Source organism: Nannospalax galili, unplaced genomic scaffold (genome assembly GCF_000622305.1).
Source record: "Nannospalax galili isolate Female #2095 unplaced genomic scaffold, S.galili_v1.0 scaffold888, whole genome shotgun sequence".
NCBI lineage: Eukaryota > Metazoa > Chordata > Mammalia > Rodentia > Spalacidae > Nannospalax > Nannospalax galili.
Window position 1 is genome coordinate 348,062 of NW_008357921.1, and position 26,093 is coordinate 374,154.

General features: G+C 46.2%; 2 protein-coding genes across 5 annotated transcripts in view; both read right to left on the bottom strand.

Moving 5' to 3' along the window:
* The window catches only part of Ncbp3 (nuclear cap binding subunit 3), a 48,253-nt gene extending 35,213 nt beyond the window's left edge, over positions 1-13,040 (bottom strand). For 2 of the 4 annotated variants that reach the window (XR_608048.3, XM_029557453.1), the window contains exons 1-3: positions 11,484-12,016; positions 9,490-9,555; positions 4,941-5,046 (exon numbers count right to left, since the gene is read on the bottom strand). Coding sequence is in view for 3 of the 4 variants with exons in the window: in XM_029557453.1 (XP_029413313.1) it covers positions 4,941-5,046; positions 9,490-9,555; positions 11,484-11,666 (355 nt within the window). In the remaining variant the exon portion in view is untranslated. Of the gene's footprint in view, positions 1-4,940; positions 5,047-9,489; positions 9,556-11,483 lie in introns of all 4 variants that reach the window. The other 2 variants (XM_008855621.3, XM_008855624.3) reach the window with 2 other exon arrangements.
* Positions 13,041-16,490: 3,450 nt separating this feature from the next.
* The window catches only part of Camkk1 (calcium/calmodulin dependent protein kinase kinase 1), a gene marked incomplete in the record, with an annotated part of 25,373 nt that continues 15,770 nt past the window's right edge, over positions 16,491-26,093 (bottom strand). Inside the window, 6 exon segments of the mRNA XM_017794985.2 lie at positions 16,491-18,343; positions 20,892-20,995; positions 21,462-21,590; positions 21,827-21,914; positions 23,777-23,850; positions 24,508-24,561. Coding sequence (XP_017650474.1) covers positions 18,271-18,343; positions 20,892-20,995; positions 21,462-21,590; positions 21,827-21,914; positions 23,777-23,850; positions 24,508-24,561 — 522 coding nt within the window.

Below are 26,093 nucleotides of genomic sequence, written 5' to 3' on the forward strand. Positions count from 1 at the left end.
CTCAGTGTTGATCACGAGCCAGGTGCTGAGGGGATCATCTTGGATGTTCCAATAGGAAAAGAAGACAATGAACAACAGAGAGAGGGACAAAAAAACTCAAGTCTTTAGGAAAGCAGATTGCAGAAAACCCAAAGGGAAAAAACGGCTGATCTCAAGGCCTGAAATTATAATGACAAAAATAAAGTCAAAAATCCCTAAATATGAATATGAAAAGTGACCCTAAGAGAAGGCAAGAACACTTGAGCTAGCACAACTTATCCAAAGGGTAAATTAGTGACAAAGAGAATGAGAATGCACAGATCTGAAAGACTGCTGCAGTGACAGAACGCAGGCGCTAGACGGCAGGCAGCACCTCCACAAAGAAAAGACAAACAAATCCAAACCCACAAAGAGACTAGAATGAGCACACCACACTGAGTGGGGGCGGCAGCCTGTGGGCAACTTGCCATCTTGTTCTACTTTTACTTTCCAATGTTCCTTGGTGATCAAAAGTTATCTGTAAAACACCTAATGAAGAAAGGGTTACAGAGCAGCATGATCCAGCTTATCAAAAGTGCTGACCGTTTTTGTAAGCACTTAGATGCAAGAAAGAAAAGGTAGAACTGCTGGCTTATTTTGCTGTTCTACTGAGAGCAGAGCCAAAATCCAAGCTAGTAAACAGCAGTGTAAGAATGCACTTGAATAGATTTAAACCTTCTAGTTCAGAATGACATTCCAACATAGTAATTCAAACACGAAGCAGTGGTTCAGAATTAGCAATGATCTCTAAAATGGAGCAGGGGAAGAAAGAAGTACCTGGAAGCCTAGAGAAGGACTAATTCTGTACTGATTTCCACAAAAGAAAAGGAAATTCCCAAACCAAACTGAAAAGCTTATTGTCAGCCTCTGAAATTTAATAAAAAGTAGCTTATTGGACAGAATCTATGATCCCTTAAGACACCAAGTTTTTCCCATAGGAAATGATGTAAGTACAGTAAGAAAAAGGCCATACTACCCTCATTTGTGTTTTTGACAGGATTACTAAGTGAAAAAAATCCAAAGAATACCGTAGGCGGTATTCCACTGAGAGTTAAGTTACAGACCAGCTATTCCCAACGATGTTATTGCCAAAATGAAGTGGGAGCCTGATGGTAACAGAGTAAGGTTTATAAGCAGTGCATCTATGCTTCACTATGTGCACAAGATGGGAATACAACATTCAGTGACAGCTAGATCAAGAAAGGGAAACTACACATATTAAGTTGGAGATGACAGTAAGGAAGACAGCTAGAGATGAAAAGCAAAACAAACAGCTGTGGTGGTGCACACCTTTAACCCCAGGACTGCCAGGAGATAGTGGAAGGAAGGTCAGAACTTCAAGGTCATTGCAGCTACACAGCAAATTTACAGCTAGGTTGGGATTCAAGAGATTCTGTCTCAAAACAAGTACCACCGAAAAAAGAAAGACAAGGGATAGGGAGATGGCGCTGGCTCAGTCAGCAAAGCCTTGTAGGCATGAGGACCTGAATCCATATAAACGAGCTGGATGTGGCACACTTATAATCCCAGCAGTAGGGAGGTGGAGCCAGGCTAATGCCTGGGACCCACAGTCCAGTCAGCCTAGCCTAGTAGGCTAGCACAGTAAGAGATCCAGTCTCAAAGAGAAAAGAAAGGATGGACAGTGCCTCAAGAACAACTGAGATAGTCGTTACGCTCTGGCTTCCACATGCATACACACTTGTGTACCTGCACACATATGAACACATACATTTCCATACAAACAAGGATAAAAGGTAAGAGTTGAGGGGCTGGAGAGATGGCTCAGCGGTTAAGAACACTGACTGTTCTTGCAGAAGACGCAGGTTCGAATCCCAGCACCCACATGGCAACTAACAACTGTCCATAACTCCAGTTCCAGGGGATCCGACAGCCTCTTCTGTCCTCTGCGGGCATTGCACGACACGGGTGCACTTACCTACATGCAGGCAATACACACATACACATAAAATAAAAATAATAAATAGAATAATTTTTTTTAAAAAAGGTAAGTGCTATTAATAGACTAAAAATGACTAAAAAATCATGTCAACAAGACATAATTTAACAGAGTAGAAGATGAGAAAGACTGTTTCGACAGGCCCAGTCCTACAGAAAAAACCTAGCCGCCCTAACAAGAGGACAATACTGCATGACTGGCCAACAGAGAAGACAGAAAGCAACAATCCTGCCACTCTCTCCATAAACCTCGTGTATCTAGAGTCTGTCTACACAGCATCTTAGGACATTGAAAAACTGGAAAGAGAGATCAGAAAGACATGTCAATATAAAAGAAAGTTGGGCAGGGACAAATGAGGTAGTTCACACCAGTAATGCCAGTACTTCAAGGACTGAGGAATAAGAACTACCCAAAAAGCTCAAGGTCAGCCTGGACTACACTTTGAGATCCAGGTCATCTTGCGCTAGACTGAGACCCTGTCTCAAAAGAAAAAAGGGACAGTGAGTCTGTATTTCCATTACCTGAACAGTTACAGTGTCAACAAGCAAAGGACTTAAGGTGTTATTCTAAAAGTCACACAGCAACCACCAGACAGAAGTTCCTAGAAAGCAATGTTCTACACAGAAGTATCCAAAAACAAAGCTCCTGTCATAATTCTCATACCATCTCTAGATGCTCAGGCAGAGGTAAAAGGGCCTGCAGTGCTGGGAAGGAAGTTGGTCCCTACTAATCATGAAAGCTCTAATCTTGGAGATGTAGGAACCAAAGCAATTTGGCAATGAGATATTCTGCAAACAGGTCACTTACACATACGCAGGCATGACATTTACCCACATAAAAATAAATAAGACAATGTAAAAAAATGATATTACTGTGGTGATAAGACTGATACACTGCCTACTGTGCTAAGAAAGTGACTATTATTGGTATTAATAAAAAAAAATCATATGACACTTGGTATAGCTGTGTCAAAATATCTATTCCAATTCTTCCTCCTTGCTTAAGTGACTACATAGAAGAATGTCAGAAAATACCTAACATTATTGGACACCAAACTATGTGCCAAGCACCAACCATAGAATTACAACATTTGTTAGACCCCCAACAATTCTGTCTGAATTGCTGTCTTCCTAGATGAGAAAACTGAAGTTTATAGAGGTTAGACAATTTACCCAAGGATACAGAGCTAGAAAGTGTATCTGAATCCAGGCAGTTGGGATTCAGAACTTTGGTTCAAAACCAATGGTTCTCATTTCTAGTTGCACATTAAAATTACTCAGGACAGGGCTGGACAGATAACTCAGCAGTTATGAGCACTGGATGCTCTTCTAGAGGACCAGGGTACAGTTTCCAACACCCAAATGGCTACCAAAAACTGTCAGTAATTTCCATTCCAGGGGATCTGATGCCCTCTTCTGGCCTCTGCAGGCACTGCACACATGTGGTGGGTGCACTTACATACATGCAGGTAAAACATTCATAGACATAAAATAAAAATAAATTTTTTTTTTTTAAATGGGGGCTGAAGAAATGGCTCTGTGGTTAAGAGCACTGGCTGCTCTTGCAAAGGACCCAGGTTCAGTTCCCAGCACTCACATAGTGGCTGACAAACATCTGTAACTACAGTTCTGGGAGAATCTAACATCCTCTTCTGCCCTCTGCAGACACTGCACGACACAGTGCACTCTATTATTAAAATAGTTTTTAAAAAGTTACCTCCAGGACTTATCCAACCATAACCACCCCAAATTCTAGTTTAAATTCATCTGGATGGGTAAGGTTCCCCAGAGTTCAGAAACACTATTTGGATCATCACACTTAAGAATAATTTAGGGCTGCACAACAAAATGAGCAACCTTCCCAGGCTGACGTCAAGGCAGACCTACTGTCCTTTTAATAAAATACGTGCAGAGCTGAGCATGGTGGAACAGGTCTATAATCTCAGCACTTGGAAGGTGGAGGCAGAAGGATCAAGAGTTCAAAGCTAGCTTCGGGTACACAGTTTGAGGCCAATTTGAGCCACATTAAGACTCTTGTCTCTAAATCAACACCCCCCTCCGCACCCCCCCCCCAAAAACCTACTGCAGAATCATAAGATTCATATTGCTTTTCCTTTTTTCTTTTTTTTGGTCTTTTTGAGACAGGGTTTCCCTGTAGCCCCAGCTGTCCTGGAACTCACTATGTAGACCAGGTTGGCCTTGAATTCACAGAGATCCACCTGCCTCTGTCATATTGTTTTTTTCAATAACAGGAAATATATTCGTGACTAAATTTTAACCCCAAAGCAAGCAAGCCTATTAAGGTAGGTATCATCTTCCCGTTTTACAGACAAGGTTCAATAACTTGTCCTAGTCACAAAAGAACTGGCACTAATTTCCAGGAGGGTTTGTGACCTTAAGAGCTTCAACACAAGAGTATATATATATAGTCAGGGATACTTGGCATTTTATTGAAATTCTATTTCCTCCTTTGTAAAATGATGGATAAAACACATTCCTTGGGACTAGAAAGATGGCTCAGTGGTTAAAAGCACTGACTGCTCTTGCAGAGGACCCAGGTTCAATTCCCAGCACCTACATGGCAGCTATGAACCGTCCTTAACTCCAGTTCCAGGGGAATCCAAAGCTCTCTTCTGACCTCCATGGCATTGCATGACACAGGTGCACTCACATACATGCAGGCAATACACTCATACACATAAAATAAAAATAATAAAATATTAAAAAAATATATAGAGAGATATATTCCTCATAGGGTTGCTATAAGAAACAAATTTGCAATGTACTTAACACACTGCTTGGTAAAAAAGTTCCCAACAAATAGGAGCTTTTCTTTCACTCCTTCAGCATGCTTACTGAGCCTTTGCTTTCATCAACCAAACAAGACTAAAGAAACACACATGTCACAGAGAAAGTCACTCCTGGAGTACTATGGAAAATTGCCCCCAGGGGTAATACCCTGTTACCTTTCTTCATCATGTCTCGGTCCAAAGCTACATTTCTCTGGGCAAGATTTACTTCTGATCGAAAATGGAAGCGCTTCGCTCGCTGTTCTTTCTTTTCAATTGCTTCCTAGAAAGTACAAAAAAAGTCAAAGTAAAATCAGGATGAGGAAAGCTATATTACAAACAGAACATGTTACAATCCTAAAGTAAGTCAGAAGAAATAAGCAACCATGTGCCTTGAATCTGTTCTTAGGCTGGATAGGCAGAGCCTACAGTAACCATGCTATAATTCTATCACAGCCTATCACTACACCTGGAACATAGGAGGAATTCAATGAGCATTTATTTATAGTTTTCTGATATTTCATATTATTAGCAATCATGCCAAAATATTACAATAATCTCAACATCTCAATTTTCCAAGTGCAGACAGATAAGAAAAGGTTTTCAGGAGATGTTTCAACTAGCTAAGGGGGCAGAGCTGATTCTAGTGCTATTTCTAGGAGCCCCACAACTACCACCACCTCTTTACACTGTCTGTGGGCATGGTAATCACACCTATTATGCTCTTCCTTATCATGTCTGCCCGAATGGTGCACTCCCTAAAAGCTACACCCCCATTTAAAAATAACAGTGAAACAAAGACACTGTCTCCTCTATTCCAGCCTTATGTGCATGGAATTGCCAGTTTCATTTTTAAGTGACAAAAAGTGTAGACATTTTGCTGAAAACAAACAAACAAACAAACAAAAAAACCATTCAGTTTTGCAAATTTCTCCCAAGGGCTAAAACAAATTCCAGTCCACCTGTGACTTTCTGATGGCTCTCAGGAGTCTTCACTAATTGTAGATCGACTTTGCACACTAACCGAGGGTCTGACTATAGAAAGCTGTGGGCGTTCGGAAAGCAGCAACATTCCTGTAATTCCCAATAGTACTGCTTATTTTTTCACTGATGTCTTCCCAGTACAAAAAAACAAGCTTCTTTTCTTTCTGCGGTGTATGCAGTATATGTGTGTGGGTAGATACACACGCACATGTGTGTGCATGTGTTTGGATATGCATGTGTTTGGATGTGCATGTGTTTGGGGCCAGGTCTTCCTAGGCACTGGGATTATAGATGCACACTACTACACCCAGTTTTCTGCGTGGGTGCTGGGGATTAAAACTCAGGTCCTTGTGCTTACATAGTAAGTGCTTTACTGACTGAGCCATCTCCCGAGTCCCATCCTTTAGTAACAATTTAAGTACCAACTCTTTTTCTCATGTAGGATTAAGAGTAGTCTGCTTCTTAATTACTGTAAGAAAACATTTTTATTTTATACAATTTTTTGACTGTCTAGAAGATGATCAGTTCTTTCTTCTGGCCTTTAAGTAATCTGAGACAGATTGAGATAGGTAAACTATAGAAAACTAAGTATGACTTTTTTTTTTACTTTTGCTTTTAAGTATCTAATATTATCAAGATAAACTATTATTTAAAATCAAAATAGATGCCAGGCATGGTAGCGCACACCTTTAATCCCAGCACTTGGGAGGCAGAGGCAGGCGGATCTCTGTGAGTTCAAGGCCAGCCTGGTCTACATAGTGAGTTCCAGGACAGCTGGGGCTACAGAGAGACCCTATTTCAAAAAGACCAAAAAAAAAAAAAAAAATCAAAATAGAGGGCTAGAGAGATGGCTCAGTGGTTAAGAGCACTGGCTGCTCTTGCAGAAGACCTGGGTTTGAATCCCAGCAATCATCTGTAACTCCAGTTCCAAGGGATTCGTCGCCCTCTTCTGTCCTCCATGGGCACTGAATGACATGGGTGCACTTACACACATGCAAGTATAACACTCAAACACATAAAATAAAAATAAATTAATTTAAAAAATAAAATAAAATTGAAGTAGAAAACTGTTTTCAAACTTAACTGTACACATTTAAATCAGGAAAAAAAAATGTCTTAAGCTGGATTAAACCAATGTACTGGCTTTTTATCACATGGAAAATAAGAGATTCCCCATTGAGGTATTACATGAAGCTGGTACAATGCTGTTAACAGCAATCACTAGACAAAAGACAATACTGTTAGGTGCTAGGAATCATTCAGTTGACATGGCCTTCAAAATTTAGACAGGCATACAACCAAAAAAAATTTTTTTAAATCTTATTTTTCTTTCTTTTTTCTTTTTTTTTTTTTTTTTTTTTGTTTTTTTAAGATTTTTTTTTTAATTTTTATTTTGTACATATGAATGTATTGCCTGCATGTATGTAACTGCACCCATGTCATGAAGTGCCCGTGGAGGTGAGAAGAGGGTGTCAGATCCCCTGGGACTACAGGCGTGTACCACCACACCCAGCATTATTTTTCTTTTTTAAAAACTATTTATTAGTTTTATTTTATGTGCATGAATGTATTACCTGCATGTATGTAAGTGCACCCATGTCATGCATTGTCATGACTGACCAAGGAGGTCAGAAGAAGGCATCGAATTCCCCTGGAACTGCAGTTACAGATGGTTATTAGTGACCATGTAGGTGCTGGGAATTCAACCCAGGTCCTCTGCAAGAGCAACCAGTGCTCTTAACTGCTGAGCCATCTCTCCAGGCCCCAAACCCTATTTTTCTAAGTCACAACCAGTAAAGAATAGAGACTTACTAAGGGACTATTTACATGTTGGGTGTTTTTTATATTTTTTAATTTGCTTTTATTTTATGTGTATGAGTGTACTGCCTACATGTATTTAAGTGTACCCATGTTGTACAATGTCCACATAGGTCAGGAGAGGGTGTCGGATCCCTGGAACTAATAAACGGTTATTAGCAACCATATGGATGCTGGGAATCGAACCTGGGTCCTCTGCAAGAGTGGCCAATACTCTTAACCACTGAGTCAACTCTCCAAACCCACTTTTTACGTTCTTATTGAAAGTGAAAACAAAACACACTTTTTTGGTGTCTTTTTGAGACAGGGTCTCCCTGTAGACGCAGTTCGCCTGGATTTGCTATGGAGACCAGGCTGGCCTCTAACTCATAGAGATCCACCTGCCTCTGCCTCTGCTGGGATTAAAGGCATGCACCACCACACCCAGCCAAAATACACTTTTTAAAAATTTATTTTTATTTATTTTTATTTTATGTGTTATGCCCGCATGTGTGCACCCATGTTCTGAAGTGCCTGGAGATGACAGAAAAGGGCATCAGATTCCCTGGAACTGGAGTTACAGACAGTTGTTAGTTGCCATGTGGGTGTTGGGATTTGAACCCAGATCTTCTGCAAGAACAGCCAATGCTCTTAACCACTGAGCCATCTCTCCAGCCCCCAAAACACAATTTTAAGATTGGAAATAAGCTGGGCATGATGGTACATGACTTTAATTCCAGCACTTGGGAGGGAGAAGCAGGTGGATCTCTGTGAGTTGGAGGCCAGCCTGGTTTACACAGCAAGTTCCAGGCCAGCTGGGGCTATAAGGAGACTGCCTCAAAAAGAATTCCCCTGCCAAAAAAGTGGAAATAATAAAGTAAGCATTCCTGAGGCTAAGTAAATGGTTCAGTTGGTAAAAATGTTTGCCATACAAGCCTGACAACCTGAATTTGAATCCCCAAAACACATGAAAAAGCCAAGCATGGTGGGGCATAAGCCTGTAATGCCAGCACTCCTACAGCAGAGAGGGAGATGGAAGGTGGAGATGAGAGTCCCCCAGAAGTTTGTAGGCCAACTAGCCTAAAGTCTGCAGTGTAATGGAAAATGAGGTATCTTGTCTCAAAAACAAGGTAGAAGGTGAGGACCAAGACCTCAGGCTGTTCCCTGACCTCCACACGTGGGCCATGACATGCACACGTCCTAACATACAAAACACGTACATGAACACATCATACTCAATAATAAATATTAAAATTAGCATTCCCAGTGCACACTCTTTCTTGGAAATGGTTAAAGACAAGCACTTAAGTATAGATTATCTTTTCACAGATACAAGTACACACAAATGCTGCTTGTTTTAGGAATGTTTTAAGGATGTTTTAAGGAAATATAACGGCATCCTTGGGTAACAAAAATAATTTAAGAACTTTTCTTAAAAATTTTATTATTTATTTTATGTGTATGAGTATATTGCCTGCAAGTATGTGAGAGCATCCGTGTTGTGCGATGCCGCGAAGGTTAGAAGAGGGCTTCGGATTATCCTGGAACTGGCGTTAAGGACGGTTCGTAGCTGCCATGTGGTTGCTGGGAATTGAACCTGGGTCCTCTGCAAGAGCAGTCAGTGCTCTTAACCCCTGAGCCATCTCTCCAGCCCTTAGGAACATTTTTTTTTTTTTTCTTTTTGAGACAGGGTCTTTCTGTAGCCCCAGCTGTCCTAGAACTTACTATGTAGACCAGGCTGGCCTCGAACTCACAAAGATCCACCTGCCTCTGCCTCCCAAGTGCTGGGATTAAAGGCATGCACCACCACACCCGGCTATTAAGAACATTTTTAAATCCAGCAACAAAAGCAAAAAGGAAGTATATTTCCTGCCAGTCCTAAGGACCAAGTTCATTCAGTTCATCTGCTTATCAAGCTAAATAAATAAATCACATTGTGCCTTACCTTGGAGGTGACATCAATCCCAGTGATGAAGCTGCCAGCCTTGTTTTCGTATCTTCTGCTTGTGTCCTAACACAAGAGGAAGGGTGAGAAATCTGACAGCAAATATCCATGATAAAAGGCAGCCTTACAACTGGTTCTTTCTGAAGCCATTCTTTTCAGCAACCCTTCTCCACTTCAACAACCCCTTGTTAAGAAGAATCCCATCTCCGCGACTCCACCGTAGCAATCAACCATTCTAATAAGAAGTCTTTTCTAGACCACAGGCCAGAGCCTGTTCAAAATAGTAAGTAATTCTGTCAACTGGAAAGTATCTATGTAAATTAAAATCTGAAAGCTTTTGTAAAAAACAGTCCCTTTAACTCCCCAACCTTGATTGGACAAATTTCCCATGAAAGGCCACCAGGTGGAGCAAATGCCTTCACCAAAATGCAAAGTCCAGACTTACCTAGATCTCTGGGAAACACAGCCCAAGACAATGAAAAGAAGATGGAATTTTGTTTTGTTTTGAGGCAGGGTCTCAGTATGCAGCCCTGGCCAGCCTGGAACTTGCTATGTACACCGGGCTAGCCTCAAACTCACAGTATCACCTGCCTCTGCCTTGGGAGTGCTGGGATTAAAGGTGTGTGCCACCAGGACCCGCTGAGGATGGAAAATGGAAACCGAGGACTAAAATCTCAGCTTTGACACTCACTAATTACAACACACCATCAATTCCTTGGACATCTCTGGGTCTCAGTTTCTTCTGTGCTGTCTTCCTGACCTCTTTTTCTGCTCTGTCTTTTGTGCTGCTTATTAGAACTCAACATTTCTCAAAAAAAAATCTTGTTTCCCCCATCTCAGATACTTTGTGCTTGATGCCGTATCTGCTGGGAGTTTCTCCCTTTCAACCACATGGCTGGCCCCCTTTTGTCATTTATGGTTCGACTTAAAAGCCACTATCTCATAGTAGACTTCCCTGTACATCCTGATATACACTGCTTCCCACCCTCCTAGCCACTCTACTTTCTAGCCTAGTAACAGGTTTTGTTTTCTTTGTAGCACTTATCACAAAAGGAAATTATTTACTTGTGCCCCCTACTAGGACTGAATTACAAGTGGGTATTGGATCTTGATCAAGCACCTAGGATTATGCCTGGTACACAGTAGGAATGCAATACATACATGTTAAACTGAATGAATGAATGAATGAATGAATGACATCTACATCATAAGTGCAATGAAATCTAAATGATATAATGCAGTAAATGGCAAAATTGTTGGTATGTTGTCACCAGAGTCATTATCATTGGTTGGTCATCACTACCTTAGCTTTTTCTCATAACTTCAGTGTAAAAGCAAGTTTTTTAAAAAAAAAAAAATAGGTCATGCTGTGTGCAAAAACTGAGCTATCCAAACTTCAGACCAGCTCTAAGAACTGGGCATGTGACTGCCAAACCACAAGCAAAACACTCCTCCTCCCACCCACTGTGGCAAAAGAGCGATCCGAGGGCCATTGCTGGTCCCTTGGTACTCTAGATTGCACTGCAGGTCAGAAGCTGGTGCAGACGCAGAGAAGGTGAGCGCGGGGGCAAGATGACCCTCACCCACAGCAGAGCAAGTCAGCGTAGCTGACAGGTCCAGCCCTCCTAAAGAAAACACCAACTCCGCCGAGGCAGGACCCACCACGCGATCCGGGCTCTGCTCCCGCCGACAGCTCCCCTTTATCTCCAGCCGGCCGCGGCGCATTCGCTCCGGTCACAGCCCGACCCGAGGGGCAGCCCAAGGGGTGTCCCCAACTCTTCCCAGCTCTCCCGCCTCTTCCAGCCCTCCCAGCACCCATTTCCGGGCGCCCCGGCGTCCTTTCTCTCGCGGCCAAGCGCGGCGCCCGACCCTCGCGCCCTTCTCTGGGTCCCGGACTCCCCCCGCCCGCCGCCCGCCGCCTCCCCGCCTAGCCCCCACCTGCAAGGGACACTCGCTCGGCGACCTCCGGCTCGGCCCCCGGCCCCCGCCCATACCGGGAGCAGTTCCTTCAGCGAGCGCCGCACCGGCACGATCTCCAGCTCGCCCTCCTCCACCTCCATGGGCTCCGGCTCTCCCCGCTCCAAGCTGGACTCCACCTCTGGCGACGGAAGCCCCAGGGCCGGCCCCGCCGGGGCCTCTGCCTTCACCGACACTCGCAGGCCACGGACGGCCGCCATAGCTGCCTGCCGGCCTTACCACTGAGAGCCCGTTCCTCACACTCGCTGGCTAGAGCACCGCCGCCACTGACCACAGACGAGCGCCGCCGCCAGTTAGAGCGTCACCTGCTTCGGCCAGAGAGCTGTCCTCTTCGCTAGCGCCCCCTGTACGGCAGGATGAACCTGGGGCCAGCTTGGGGCGGAATTTGGCCGAGAGAGGGTGGAACCAAGTAGGGACGGAGGCGGGGCTTGCTCCTCATTGGTTTTGGGGTTACACCTGGAGGATTACATCTCTCCTAAAATCTAACTTCTGAGCGATTACTATGTGCGGAATACTTCCAAGGGCTTTCAACAACCCTATGAAATAGGTTTTATTATTACCCTCTTTTCACATATCAGAAAACCCAAGCATAGTTTACCCAAGGTACAGGCTACTAAGGGTACCTGGGGCTTCTAAGGGTACCTGGGCCTTCTAAGGGTACCTGGGTCTGAGCCTAGGCACTCTGGCTTCACAGCCCAGAATGTGCCGTACTCTTACCAACTTTTGGCAACCTAAAAGTTTACTACGTTATTTGACTGGTAAACCCTATCTCTTTCAAGTCTTGCAGTAACCGGGCCATTTCATGTAATCCCGAAATTTAGTGATACGAACCCGTATCCCAGCACTTGGGAGATAGAGGCAGGAGGATCAGGAGTTCAAGGTTATCATCCAATACATAGCTAGTTCCCAGGCAGCTTAGGCTACATGAGACCCTATCAGAGAGAGAGAAACAGAGAGACAGAGAGACAGAGAGAGACAGAGATTGAGACCTGCTGCCCAAACTGTAGAGCTTTGGCTCCAGTTTCTCACTGCTGGGAGTTCCATCCACCGTAGACTCATGAGTGTGACTTCTTGCAAATATTTCTAACTACACCTGTCTGGGACAGACTTGTCCAGGCTTCCAGCGGGCACCTCTTGCCTATCCTGAGTCCCAGTTTTGCATCTCCTGTGTGACCTCTAGTTGGCTGACTCCTTCCCATACCTGTTTCCCTATCTGAAGCAGAGGTGAGACAGAGTGTATGAGCCCCTAAAGATCTGCTCATGGAAGAACAAATAATTCTAAAATAAGGAATGCACAATCAAGAATCAGACACACCAGGTGTGACCTTGTGCATGCCACTTAACCTTCAAATCTCAGTTCCTTATCAGTAAACTGAAGGATGTCACCCACCTCTAGAGGAGATTGACATCATAATTATATGTGGTTACAGATAGGCTCCAAGAGAAGTGGTATGCACATCCTAGTTTTTCCTAAATTAGAGCTGAACCACGGGACAAATAAGATGGAACTCCTTAGAAAGGTGGCTTTGGATGAGGAATATGACATAAAAGTAGGCGCAAAATTGGGTTGAATGGATGTAATGCATTTGTGTGCACATTCTTTTCTTTATTTTGCTGTACCATGACAATGGAATATAGAGCCTTGAGCATGATAAGCAAACCCTCCACCAATGACCTATGTCCCCAGCTCTGTTATACATTTTAGTTTTCTTGGATTGATTTTTATTTTAAATTGTTCTTTATTTCTACCTTACATGTATGAGTCTTTTGCCTGCATATGTGTAAGTGCACCCATGTCATGCAATACCTGCAGTGGCCAGAAGAGGACGTTAGATCCCCTGGAACTGGAGTTACGGATAACTGTTGGCCACCATGTTGGTGCTGGGAACTGAACCAAGGTCCTCTACAGGAGCAGCCAGTGCTCTTAACTGCTGAGCCATCTCTTCAGCCCTGTGTTGTTTTGAGACCGGATCTTGCTATGTAGCCCTGGCTGGCTGGTATGCACTATGCATCAGAGGATAACTTTGAACTCCTAATCCTCCTGCCTCTACCTCCTGTATGATGGGACTACAGGCATGTATCACCATGATTAGCTCCCTGGTGCATATTTTAAAGAAAAGTGGGGACTAGAGAGTTAACTCAGCAGTTATGAGCACTGGCTGCTCTTGCAGAGGACCTGGGTTTAGCTCCCAGCACTCACATGGTGGCTAACAACCGTCTGTAACCCCAGTTCCAGGGGATCTGATGCCCTCTTCTAACCTTTGAGGGCACTGTACCACACAGGTGCACTTACATACATGCAGGTAATACACCCTTACACATAAAAAATATAGTAAATATTGGTCAGGTATGGTGATGCACACCTTTAATCCCAGCACTCAGGAGGCAGAGGCAGGTGGATCTCTGTGAGTTCAAGGACAGCCTGGTCTACATTGTGAGTTCCAGGACAGCTGGGGCTACAGAGTGAGACCTAGCTCAAAAAAAAAAGATTCTGAAATATAAAATAAATGCATAGGCTATGGATGTAGCTGAGTTGGTAGAACATTTAACCTAGCACTTACAAAGCCCTAGATTCCATCCTCAGCCTGGAATGAACTAGGCCTGGTAGCACATCTGTAATCCCAGCTCTCAAGAGTTGGAGACAGAAGGATCAGAAGTTCAAGGTCATTCTTACTACATAGCATGTTGAAGGCCAGCCTGGAATACAGGAGAACCTGTCTCAAAAATAAGTAAATAAAAGTAGAAATGAGACCTGCCTGTACTAGATTTAGGAACACAGAGCACCAAGTATTTCTAAATTGTCCACTAAATTCTGACCCAGAGCTCTTCATGTCTCCTCTTGATGTTCCTTAAAACTACCTAGTGCACAAAAAATTACATTCTGTGTAATTCCAGCCATGTGACTTCCTGGAAATGGAAATCTATGGAGATAGTAAGCAGTCAGTGGTTGTTGGGAAGAGCAAGGAGGAATGAACAGATGGAAAATGGATTCTTAGCTTTGTCCTCTTGTCATCTCAGCTAGAGAAATGGATGTATCTGAGGCCCTGAAGGTAGAGTCAAGTACATGTGTGTGGTAAGGGGAGGGTTCCAGTAGAGGATGGTCCTTTAAACCTGAAACTGAAGCACTAATACCCTCAGGAGCCTGGTCCAGTCAGTGCTACAGAGAGTACTTATAGGCCTCAGGTGGGCTCCTCAGAGGGGACAGGCATGTCTACTTACCTTCAGGAAGGTTGTATGAGTGTACCCACCTGTGTGTGGTAAGGGTAACCCTTAGGTATGTAACCCCTGAGAAAGCTGGACCCTCAGTGGCTCCAACCACCCCCCAGATGAGATCACCATGTGGGCTGAGTGAATAAGAGAGCAGAGACCCAGTAAAAACATGTAGGTCCAGAGCCTGCAGACATCCTTTGGCAGGGACCAGAGTCTCCCAAGGCACAACCAGACCTGCTGTTTCTAGGACTCAGCTCCCATATGTGGTAGTGTGGTCTGCAGCTCTGGTTTTCCCAGATGCCTTTTCATACATAGGGCTTTCAGTTCTCCTAGGAGCTGGTATGGGAAGGCCTACGTGGGGGTTGGTGAGCAAGAGATGTGGGCTCTAGCCTGGCACTTTTTTTTGGGGGGGGGATCTTTTTGAGACAAGGTCTCCCTGTAGCCCTAGCTGACCTGGAACTCACTATGTAGATGAGGCTGGCCTCGAACTCACAGAGATCTGCCTACCTCTGCCTCCGGAGCGCTGGGATAAAAGGCGTGCGCCACCACACCCAGCTAGCTGAGCACTTTTATGCATCACTGTTCTTTGGGCCTCAGTTTTCCCACCAGTGTGCCTGCTAAAAGGATTAAATTCATGGGAAAAGGACATCAAGCGCCTGTGATTCTTTTCAAAGTTCTCAGGGTTAGGCCTTGATTGAGAGTGGGGCCATCTTTGACAGGCAGAGGCAAGGGCATGGGCAGGGAAGTGCCCTGGAGGGTTGGCCAGGCCAGAGGCACAGTGGGGAGGCAAGTGAATAAAGTAGATGGGTGGAGCCTGACTCAGTAGAGTACCCAGAGAGACCAGCAGCAGGCCTTAGACACTGGACTGGGATCACTAGGCAGCTGGTCAGGGCAAGGGCTAGAGACCAATGCAGGAGTAAGAGGTAAGGGCTGAAGTTGAGGGGCTGTGAGGATGGGAAGGGAGTAGAAACAAGACCCACCCACTTATCAGTCCGATATTTGAGAACTATTGCTTGGACACCAGCATCTCTCCTGGAGAGGGCCTGGTATTGACCCTCACAGGAGCATAAGCCTTTGCATTTCTCAGATGGGAATACTGATCACCCATAAGACAGCTTCTAGCTTGGCCATCTTCTTGCTCTTCAGCGCCCTGATCAGTCTTTGGCTTCATCTAGATGGAAGGTCACAGCTAGGCTAACAGTATCCACACAGGGACCTCCTTAGCCACAGTCTCCAGGTTTCCCTCCTAAGGATCTCATTTGCTAAGTATTTAATAAACCAGGCTTCTGGCCCAAGGACTAAATTTCCTGTCAGGAAGGACCCATGAAGGGACTAATAAAGAAACTGATGCTTCTGCAATGACTTGCCAAAGGTGACAGTTACTAAGTAGCAGAGCTTCCATTCAAACTCCAGGCTGTCACTTTCTATCACTCGCCCTGCTATGCATAGGGTACTAGTGCCCGAGGCTAAGAAGGCATGGGGAGCACACTGGGTAGGCCACCTCTCCCACTTGGCCTTCCTATACCCCCATGAAACAGGAAGTATGTGCCTGTGCTCATGGCCCTGGTTCCCAAGCACCCAATTCTCTCCAGGCAGGAGTCCTGGAACCTAAGCTGCATCTGGGACAAGAGCCTCTCAGCCTTCCCAGACCACCTTTCTCCTCCCTCCACCTTACCTCTCCCCACTTCTTACTACTGTGCTGCTCAGGGACCTATGATGTCTCAGAACCTTCCAGAAAAGTGAGCCAGGTCAACTTGTCCTGCTGATGAGAAAGAACACATACCTAGATGAAGAAAATATACAAAGCCTTTTTTAAACTCACGGGCTTTTATTTTTTTTTAAACTCACTTCCTAGGAAGTTAATTTTTAAAACACTCTTATGGAGTTTGTTCAGTTGTGCTACATTCAAAAACAATGATGCCAACCAAAGACCTCACAACAGGTGACAGTGAGCACACCTTCCTGGCTCTGCTGGGGAAAATGAAGCCAGCCCTCCAGCCTTTTCCAAAAGAGAGTCCCATCCATGAAGCTTCCTGGAGCTTTTCTATTCAATGACTGGCATTTAACTTTCCTTCCATTAACTCTATAAAAGTATTCTTAAAGATAGGATTAAATGATTTTCTAAGCCCTGGGTTACACTGGCAGCCATAGTGCAGAGGAGCTGGGGTGAAATGGGAGCCCATTAACGGGCTACTTTCTACCCCTGGCCTTAAGTAGACATAGAAACTAGATGCATGTGCCAGTACAAGACATGCGAATGTGCCACGTACAGCAGATGGGCATGCACACGCATGTGCCTGTGATGGCACAATGTACACCCACGGGCACAGAGATGCAGTGGGATGCTCCCTCCCAGCTTCCCTCTCCAATCTAGCCCTTCTGAAACCTGAAACCCATGGGATGCTTTTAGAGGGGGTTCCTGAGTCCTGCTTATCTCCCTCTGAGGATCAACCTCTATGAGCATTGTCAGTAAACATCAGACTAGTCAGACAGTTGTGGAATCTGATGAGATGACACCCACTCCAAACAGGCACCGACCACATGTATGTCCCAGCTTTGCCTGTGCAGGGTGACTGTCCACTGTCCTGTGCTGAAGCAACTGGCAGAAGGACCACATGCCTGGTAGGGTGCATATCCTGAAGGTCCCTTGTCTGGTGATGCCTCCCACCTGGGTAGTTTGTCCTTCATCATAGGCATGTGATGGTAAGCCAGTGTAGGATCAGAGCTTGGATTCCAGTTACTTCAGCATCCACAGGGCCACAGCTCTGGGAGTCCATGGCCCTTGGTACCATTCCACATGCCTCTTCTGCAGCTTTGGCTCTGGGGATCCACAAAGGGAGGAAGGGAGGTAGGCAGGGATGGTGTGCTGCTCCTGGCTCAGGGCTATGCTCTGAGCTTGATTCAATTCAGCCCTTTTTCTGGAGTACAAAACACAGTCCATGAAGTCAGGTCCAAGTGACTGCCAAATAATGGCGGGTGTGCCAGGAACTACCCAAAGGTGGAGAAAGCCTCACTAGATGTTCCCTACCACAGCTGCTCTCACCCAGCCCCCAGGTAAAAGACAATAAAAAAGGAATCTGAATTCTCCAATATGGGTTCTACCCAGCGAGGCCAGGCACACATCAGAAGTTGGAGCCTTGATACTGGTGATCTGAGTAGACAGGCACTCAGGTACCTTCCATACAGAGGTAGGGTGACCAACCCTCGTTGTGGTGCAGCAGCTGGGCAGACCCAACCAGCACTGTGGGAGTTCTCTGAAATACAGACCACCAGGCCTCCACCTGCATTCTTGGTCTCCAGTCTCCTGCCCTAGGCCTTAACAGCTAGCCAGGTAAGGTTTTTAATATTCTGCAGGCCCCAGCTTTCCCAGGACAGAGAGAACCAGGATCCCCTAGGCCCCAAACAACATACATTCCAATCCTGTCCCTGGACATGCCTGTGCACACAGGTCATGCAGCACAATGGGGGTGGGGGGCTGGGAGAGGGGCTGCAGTCCCCAGCCCCCTGCCCGCAGGGGCGTCTATTGCATGAGAGCAGTGGGCCTCTGGAGGTGCGGGATGAGCATGCTGCCGATGGCCCTGGGCACATGCAGACTCAGGATGCAGTCTCATCTTCCTGGACTCCAGGGAGCTCTGGGCTTTTGCTCCCTTCACCACACCCTTGTTTCCTGTTAGGGAATACCAGGGGCAGAGGAACCCCAGGGGTCAGAACATGTTCACAAGAGACACTCTCACATACATTCATAAATGCATGGGTATCACAGTCTTTCAAATCCCCCCTCCACACTAGGCCTCTTTGGGATCCCCTCTTGGTTTCCCTGCCCCCAACCTCAACCAAACCCTTGTATGGCTCCTCACTGCTCTGATGAAGTTTAAACTTCTGAGGAGCCTCTCAGGACCAGCTAACTTCCTGGTGTCCTGGAAGCATTAGCCAATTCAAGGGTCTTCCACATTGACTTTGATTGGCCCCCAGTGGGGCCTTCAAATAAGAAGGGCTTTAATTCTGTATTTTTTTTGTCTCTTTCACAAGGCAGAGTTCCTATCAGCCTTGAATCAGTTACTAATTCAAGAGATTCCTGGATCTGATCATCTATCACAGTTCCCAACCTCTGTTTTTAAAATAGCCAATGAAATGACCAATCCCCCTGAACAGGACTAAAAATATCCCAAAGCGTAAAAACTAGGGTCCACCAAAGACCCTAAGGACCTTGATGATGTACTTTTTTTTCTTTTCTTTTCTCTTCTTTTTTTTTTTTTTTTTTTTTTTTTTTGAGACAGGGTTCCATATAGCCTAAGCTGGGTTCTAATCACGTACCTAAGGATGGCCTTGAACTTCTCTGATCCTCCTACCTCCACCTCCTGAGAGCTGGGATGACAGGCATGTGCTACTATACCTGGTTGGGTCACCAAAGTCTCAAATTTAATGGAGGAAAGTACTGAGCCCAATCCTGGACAATCAGTTTCCAGGAAACAGATGTTAGACCTGTTCTTTTAACCAGAGACTGGCTTATTCTACCGCCAGGGGGCGCTGGGCCACAGGTACTGAGCTGGAGTGACCAGATGGCCTGTTTGCTGGATGCATTCTTAATTCAGCTTGTTGTCCTGACATAATTATTAACAGCCTCTTTTTTGCTCTCAGAATTGGCTCAATTTGTTTGATAAATTCTATATGAACCCTGCCACCAAGTGCAACTTCAGCATCAGGGCCCTGATACCAACTACCTCACTGAAGAGACAGGACAACCATAGACAACAGGTCTCTCCAGGGACCACCTCTCACTACCTTCTAAGCAGAGGCATGAGAGCATCTGTACAATGTCACCTTTCACCTCCCTGGGGACACACCTTCACCACAGGGCAGGCTGGAAGCACAGCTCCCCCTAAGCCCTCTCCTTGGAGATCCTTTCTCAGGCCAGAGGCAGTGTCGACTGCTCCAGGACCTCATTCTGGTCTATGACTCCTCACAGTTCTCTCTACAACAGTCTGTGCACAAACTCTAACTAGCATCCCAAGCTACATTTTACTATAGCAGAAAAACTAAGACCAAGACTGCTTTCCTGGCCCCTCCTACAAAGTGGTAAACCCACACGTGGGTATGCTGAATAACTTCAGTTGACACATCTGGGTAGAGGGAGCCTCAACTGAGGAATTTCCTCCATTGGACTGGCCTGTGGCCATGTCTATAGGAGCATTTTCTTGATTGTTGAGTGATGTGGGAGGGCCCAGCCCACTGTGGGTGGTGCCACCCCTGGGCAGGTGGTCCTGTGTTATATATAAGAAAGTAGGCTGTGCATATGCCAGAGGAGCAAGCTAGTAAAGCAGTGTTTCTTGGTGGTCTGTGCTCTAGGTTCCTGTCCTGAGTTCCTGCCTTAGCTTCCCTGAATGATGGACTGTGAGCTATAAGCCAAATAAACCTTTTCCTCCCCAAGTTGGTTTGGTCAGTTTTTATTACAGCAATAAGAAAGAAATTAAAGCTGGGTGTGATGGCACACAACTTTAATCCAAGCACTCGGGAGGCAGAGGCAGGCAGATCATTGTGAGTTCAAGGTCAGCCTGGTCTACATAGCCAGCTCCAGGCCAGTTGAGGATACAGGGAAAGACCCTGTCTCAAAAAGACAAAAAAAAAAAGAAAGAAAAAAGAAAAGAAAAAGGATAGAGCCCTTAGCAAACACCTCGCCCGGTCAGCCAACTTGTATGGACAAGTATTCATAAAGCACTGGCTGTGGGGGGCATGAGCCACTCCGGAAAGCCGTGAATACTCAGCCTGGGCCCAGGGAAAGTGGGCAGAAGTACTCATCCTTCCATGGGTATCAGTCTTCTATTAGAACCTGTCTGCAAACCTCTAACTGCCAAGGGCTGAGGGAATCACAGATTTGAAGCCAGAGAGCCAGTGAGAGAGTATGACTGCACCAAACTTCCAAAAGAAGGAAGACCTTCTATTACAGGGAGGGCTGAAGGATGTCTTCATCCTTAGCAGTGTGTGCATGAGGGGTGCTGGGCCTAGGCTAGGGCAGGAGTGGTTCAAAAAGGTCCCTTTAGCTTCAACTAGTCTTGAGGACAGAGGTGCAAATGAGGCCCTGCGTGAGGCCCTGCGTAGAGACTTGGCTGTATTCCTAGGCCCTGGAGATAACCCCACACTAGTCCAAGTGGAGTATGTGCATCAGCCCATACCCCACCCCAGGGAGCAGCCCACAGACCCCAGCCCACTGTACTTACACCAGTAAGTTTCCTGGAGCAGACATGGATCGCTCTTCCCTGCGTGTCTGGGGCTCAAATGGGTTGCCAAAGGAACGCTTTCTCAGCATGGACTTGACTAGAATCTGGAGAGCACAGGTCAGCATGGGGAGCACAGGCCTGGACATCTAATCCCCCTGCTAGGCAAGCAGTTCTGACTCCCTAGAGGGTGGCTTCTAGGAGTAGGGTGGGGTCTAATTGACACTCAGGGGTCTGGAGCCATTTCTCCAAAGTCCTCCAGGTCTTTTACTGTCCCACCTGGGCACCAGTGTGGTGCCTGGGGAAAGAGCAGCAGTTCTGTGCATGTGTATAAGGAAGGAACTACTTCTTCCTGTCATGATGAGTGCTGCTGCTTTGTCATCTGTTCAGTCTCAAGGGTCTCCCTGCCATCAAGCTGAGTACCATGGCCTTTCTCCACCGGATCCAGTGGAGCAAGGGCTTCCACAGCCCTGCACTATGGCTGGCTAATCAGATGTCCCCACTGTTCCCCCAAAGGCCAGAAGCAGAGCATGTCTCAGGCAGTGACAAGAGAGCCCAGCCCCTTACTCTTACCACTGTGGTCCAGCTGGGGATGAGCTTGACTGAGTTCTTCACCTCCTCCTCCGTCACCTCTACCATACTACAATGCTCCTCCTCTGAAGGGAGGGACTCCTCCCCATGCTTGGTCACCCAAGGGTGTAACTGTGGAGCCCAGGAGAGAGGGAGGAAGAGTCAGGGCCATAGGCAGACAGATACCAATCAGCAATCAGCAAAAGCCTCTAGAATCTCTGGCAGTGACCTTGAAGGAGTCCATAGCCCACAAACCCAGAATTCAAACACGACACACATATGCCTCAGTGTAGGTCTCTCCAGAAGGGGAAACTGAGGCCTATCTTTTTTTCTGTCCTGGCCCAGCCCAAGACCTTGTGCTCCCCCACCTTGATGTCTGGTACCCCAATTCTTGTTTCAGGATTTTTGTCTAGCATCTTCAGGATGAGGTCCTTGAGCTCCTCGCTGACCTCTGGCCTAGGCAAAGGGAAGGAAGGAGATGAGGGTGCTACCATTAACAAAGACCTTTTTCTCCACACCCTGGGACCAATGATAGCCTAAACCAAATTCCTAGGATGGAAGAGCAGGAGGTTCCTATGGTACAAGGCCAAAAAGAGTTTCAGAACCAGTATGTGGACCTCCTTGCCTGAGTAGGAAGTAGTCTCCCTTGGGGCAGAAACCACACTATACAGAGTTTGGGGATCAGAGCTGGATACCCCCCTAGGGCAGAAATGATGAGGGTAATGTGAGAAGAGCTACAGGACAGACACAGGGCATTCAAACTCACTCATCCTATTCTTTCCTACAGCTGGCCGGGAAAGATCAGCTCTCATTTGGCAGAGGGAAAAATTGAGGCCTGGGAAGGTTACCAAATTGATACCTTGCCACTTAGGGTGGCAGAGCCCGGTAAGTACATAAGATTTAAAACTATGGGTAGGGAAAGAGCAGAACTCTCAGCCCCACAGCAACCTGGACCATCTCCCTAAACCCAAACTTCTTTGCTACTTATGTTCTTGGAGCACCCATATGTCCCAAACTGGGGAGCAGGAACCCACTCTCGAGACTGTTGAGTTGGGGTCCCTCTTTGGAAATTCGTGCACTAGAGAGAAGCATATCCTTAGCAAGAAGACAGTAGGAAGAAAGCAGGGAGTCAAGAAATTAAGACAAAAATGGGAAATTGATCAAATCCTGTTGGCTAGTGCTCAGTGGAGTGACCCAGTGGCAGATGAACAGATAGCAGGACCCAGAGGTGAACACCATGGCCAGGATGAGATCTCAGTCCTGTGGGCTCTGAGAAGCCTCTGGCACTGTGAAACTGGAGACACAGTAGACAGTAGATTTGTTGTGGTTTGTTTGGTTTTTTGTTGTTGTTGTTGTTGTTTTTGAGACAGGGTCTCCCTGTAGCCACAGCTGGCCTGGATTTGCTATGGAGACCAGGCTAGCCTCGAACTCACAGAGATCCTCCTGCCTCTGCTGGGACTAAAGGCATGCACCACCACACCTGGCTAGATTTGTTGTGTTTTATCAAGGTCAGCACAGCCTCAGCCTGATCATGTTGGGTGGACTGCAGGGTGGCCAGGGAAGAGGCAGTTAAGACAAGTTAGGAAAGTGGCTGAGATCTAAACTAGGCAGGGGCACTGGTGGCAGCAGAGCCCAAAGACAGGGAAGAGGTGGGCTTAATGGGAATTGGGAACCAGACAGAAAGTAGGTATAGGAGGGAAGAATCATAAACACAACTCCCATTTCAATTTCTGTCCAGCCCCAGCCACTTGAGCAGATGGGAGAAAGGCCTTAGAAAATAAAGAGCCAGGGAACCCAGGCTGCTGCCATGGCAGGCAGAACCACAGCCAGAATGGGGTGGTCCAGGAGGATGCCCAGCCAATCCCAGTCATGATGGAGGAGTGTAGAGGACATGGTAGCTTCAAATCACAGGCCCCTGGCAGCTCTCTGAGCCTCTACTTTTCCACCAGTGAAATGGGTAGGACACCACTATTTTCGAGATATACCCTTTATCTCCATCCTATGTGGGAAGAGTGGACTTTGCCCAAGGCCTACGAGCTATGTAGGGTTGGTGCCACTGATTCCCATGCTGGCCTGCAACGAAGCTGTGTGACCTGGGCCTCAGACATCCCATCTGAACAATGAGATCCAACCCCTCCCCCATGTCTTGGAGACTCTCAGCTCCCACCCTCTGTCTGTTTCATGTCCCTCCAAAGGACCAGTAACCCTGATCCAACTCTGCAGACTGAGGTATGGTCCTCACAGAGCAAACACTTTGCCCAGACACCCTCCCCAAGAGTAGGCAGGAACCTCCATGATTCCCTGCATGGACAACTCACTCCTCAGGGAACACCACGGCCTCATTTTTTATCTTCCTGTGCAGGGCCAGGATGTACTCATCAATGAATGGGCACTGTGGGAAGGAGAAACAGACAGGATGGAGGCCTTGATCCACACTGCAGGGGCCAGAGGTGGGAAGCAGCTTAGGGCCCCTAGCAGATGGCAAGTGCTCTATTTAACTTGCTCAAGACTGGGCATGCAGCAGGGACTCAGCAAATCTAACAGAGCAGATGAGTCGCTGAGGGAATGAGGCTGCCTGCACCTGTCTCCAGCAGTACAGCTGCCTGCACCAAGGCCTGGCATTTGGAACATGCTCACTGGGCTCCTCCTGCCCTCTCAGTGTGTTCACTAGGGCCAAAGCACCTATGGGCAGGGATCTTGGTCACATCAATATTAGATGTCCCCAAGGCCAAATAATTTGTTGAATGAATAAATGAGTAACTACGTGAATGAAGGAATGAATGGCATCAAGGGGAAGGGGGATAGGGAGCACTCTGGCTGGTAGGAAGGCCACAGCATCAATACTTCCTCTTGGATGTTTGCTGTACCATGACTCTACATCAATCCCTCCCAAGAGGATAAGAGAGACACCAAAAGCCTTTTCTCCCTCAACCTTCCTGGACCAGGTGGGCTCTTTCAAAAGCTACTTTGTTTAGGGATACCAAGGAAGGACCTGCATCTATCACCCATACCTGGGCTCGAGGCGTCACACTCTCAGCTTTGTACTTACCTTCCCATAGACAAAACAGTACAGCGTGACCCCAGTGGCCCACACATCCAAGGCCTAGAAAGAAACACACTCACATCAGTAAACATGGCCACCCCCTGCATACCTAGTTCTAATGGGCTATGGGAGAGGCCTGCAGGAACCCTCCTCCCCAGACACTTGCTCCATGCTAGACTTTGTGCTGAGCATAGGGGGACACAAAGGCAACCAGAACAGACCTGTTGAGCTCCTGAATGTGTACTTTCAAGGGACAGTTGTTTTGAACTCAGCAGGTGCAAAGCCTCATTCATCCACAGGGTTATCTACTGCCTCTATGAGACAGATGTACCCCCTGCCAACACAGCAGTATGTATTGAGCTCATGTTCAGTAAGTAGCTCTGGCTTCAAAGGGTCCACCACTTCAGCTAATTTAGAAGACACCATGCACCTTCTCCCTGAGCCCTGCCTGCCCCACCCCCACATCTTCCAGAAACTCCTCTTGGGCCCACATCAGGCTCCAGGTGGGATCTTCATGTTCCCTTGACACAGACACCATTATCATTATCATCATCAGAATCTAACTGGGGAGTACCAGGCAAATACAAACTGGAAGCTGGAACATGGGGAGAACACAGGCTAGCGAGTCTGTAATCCCAACACTGGAGAGGCAGATGCAGAAGGATCAGGAGTTCAAGGTCATCCTTTGCTCCACAGCACATTTGAGAATAGCCTGGGCTATGTGATACCCTATCCCCATCCTACTCCTGAAAATAAAAGAGAGGAACTCCTCCAAATCAGAGGACACCAAGGAGGCAGAACAAGTAACCCTTGGATGGATGTCATCTGGGATCAGAAAAGAAAAAGTTACAAGAAAAATACCAAGCAAGCTGACAGAACTTCAATACCATTTCAGAACAATTTACATTTATCAGTGATAGGTTCTTGACCTTGGTCATTGTGCTTAGATTATGTATGAGAATGTCCTTGCTCTTGGGAAATAACCACTAAAGTATGAAGTGACAGAGAGAAATATTGTCTCCAACTGAACTTTTGAATGGCAAAAAAATGTTAATAAGAATATGTATAAATATATACAGACAATGAAAAAGCTCATGGGACAAAACTGATGAATCAGGATAAAAAGTATGTATTCCTTTGTATTATTATAACTTTTCTGTAAATTTAGAATCATATCAAAATATAAGGTTATTTTTATTTTTTGTTTTCTTTTGTTTTGCAATGTTGGGGACTGAACCCCAGCACACATACACTAGGCAAATAAATGTTCTACTACTGAGGTATGTGCCCAGTCCTAAATAAGAAGTTGAAAAAATAATTTACATCTTTGGCCTCTGATTGAGCTCCAAGCCCTACACTGCCCAACAGCCTTCCACCCTCCCCTGCGGGACAGGCAGAATTGCAGACAGAGGGCAGGCTAGCACGGGGGAGCACGCTGGCTGCAGTGCCCTTACTTAATGGAAAGTTGCTTCTGCCCTTGGGCAAAGCCCAAGCACATAGGCCCTCTGAACCAGGCCCAGGAATGGTTGACATTATAACACATCTACACGATGACACCAGAGAACCATACAATTGGGTTTATAATATATATA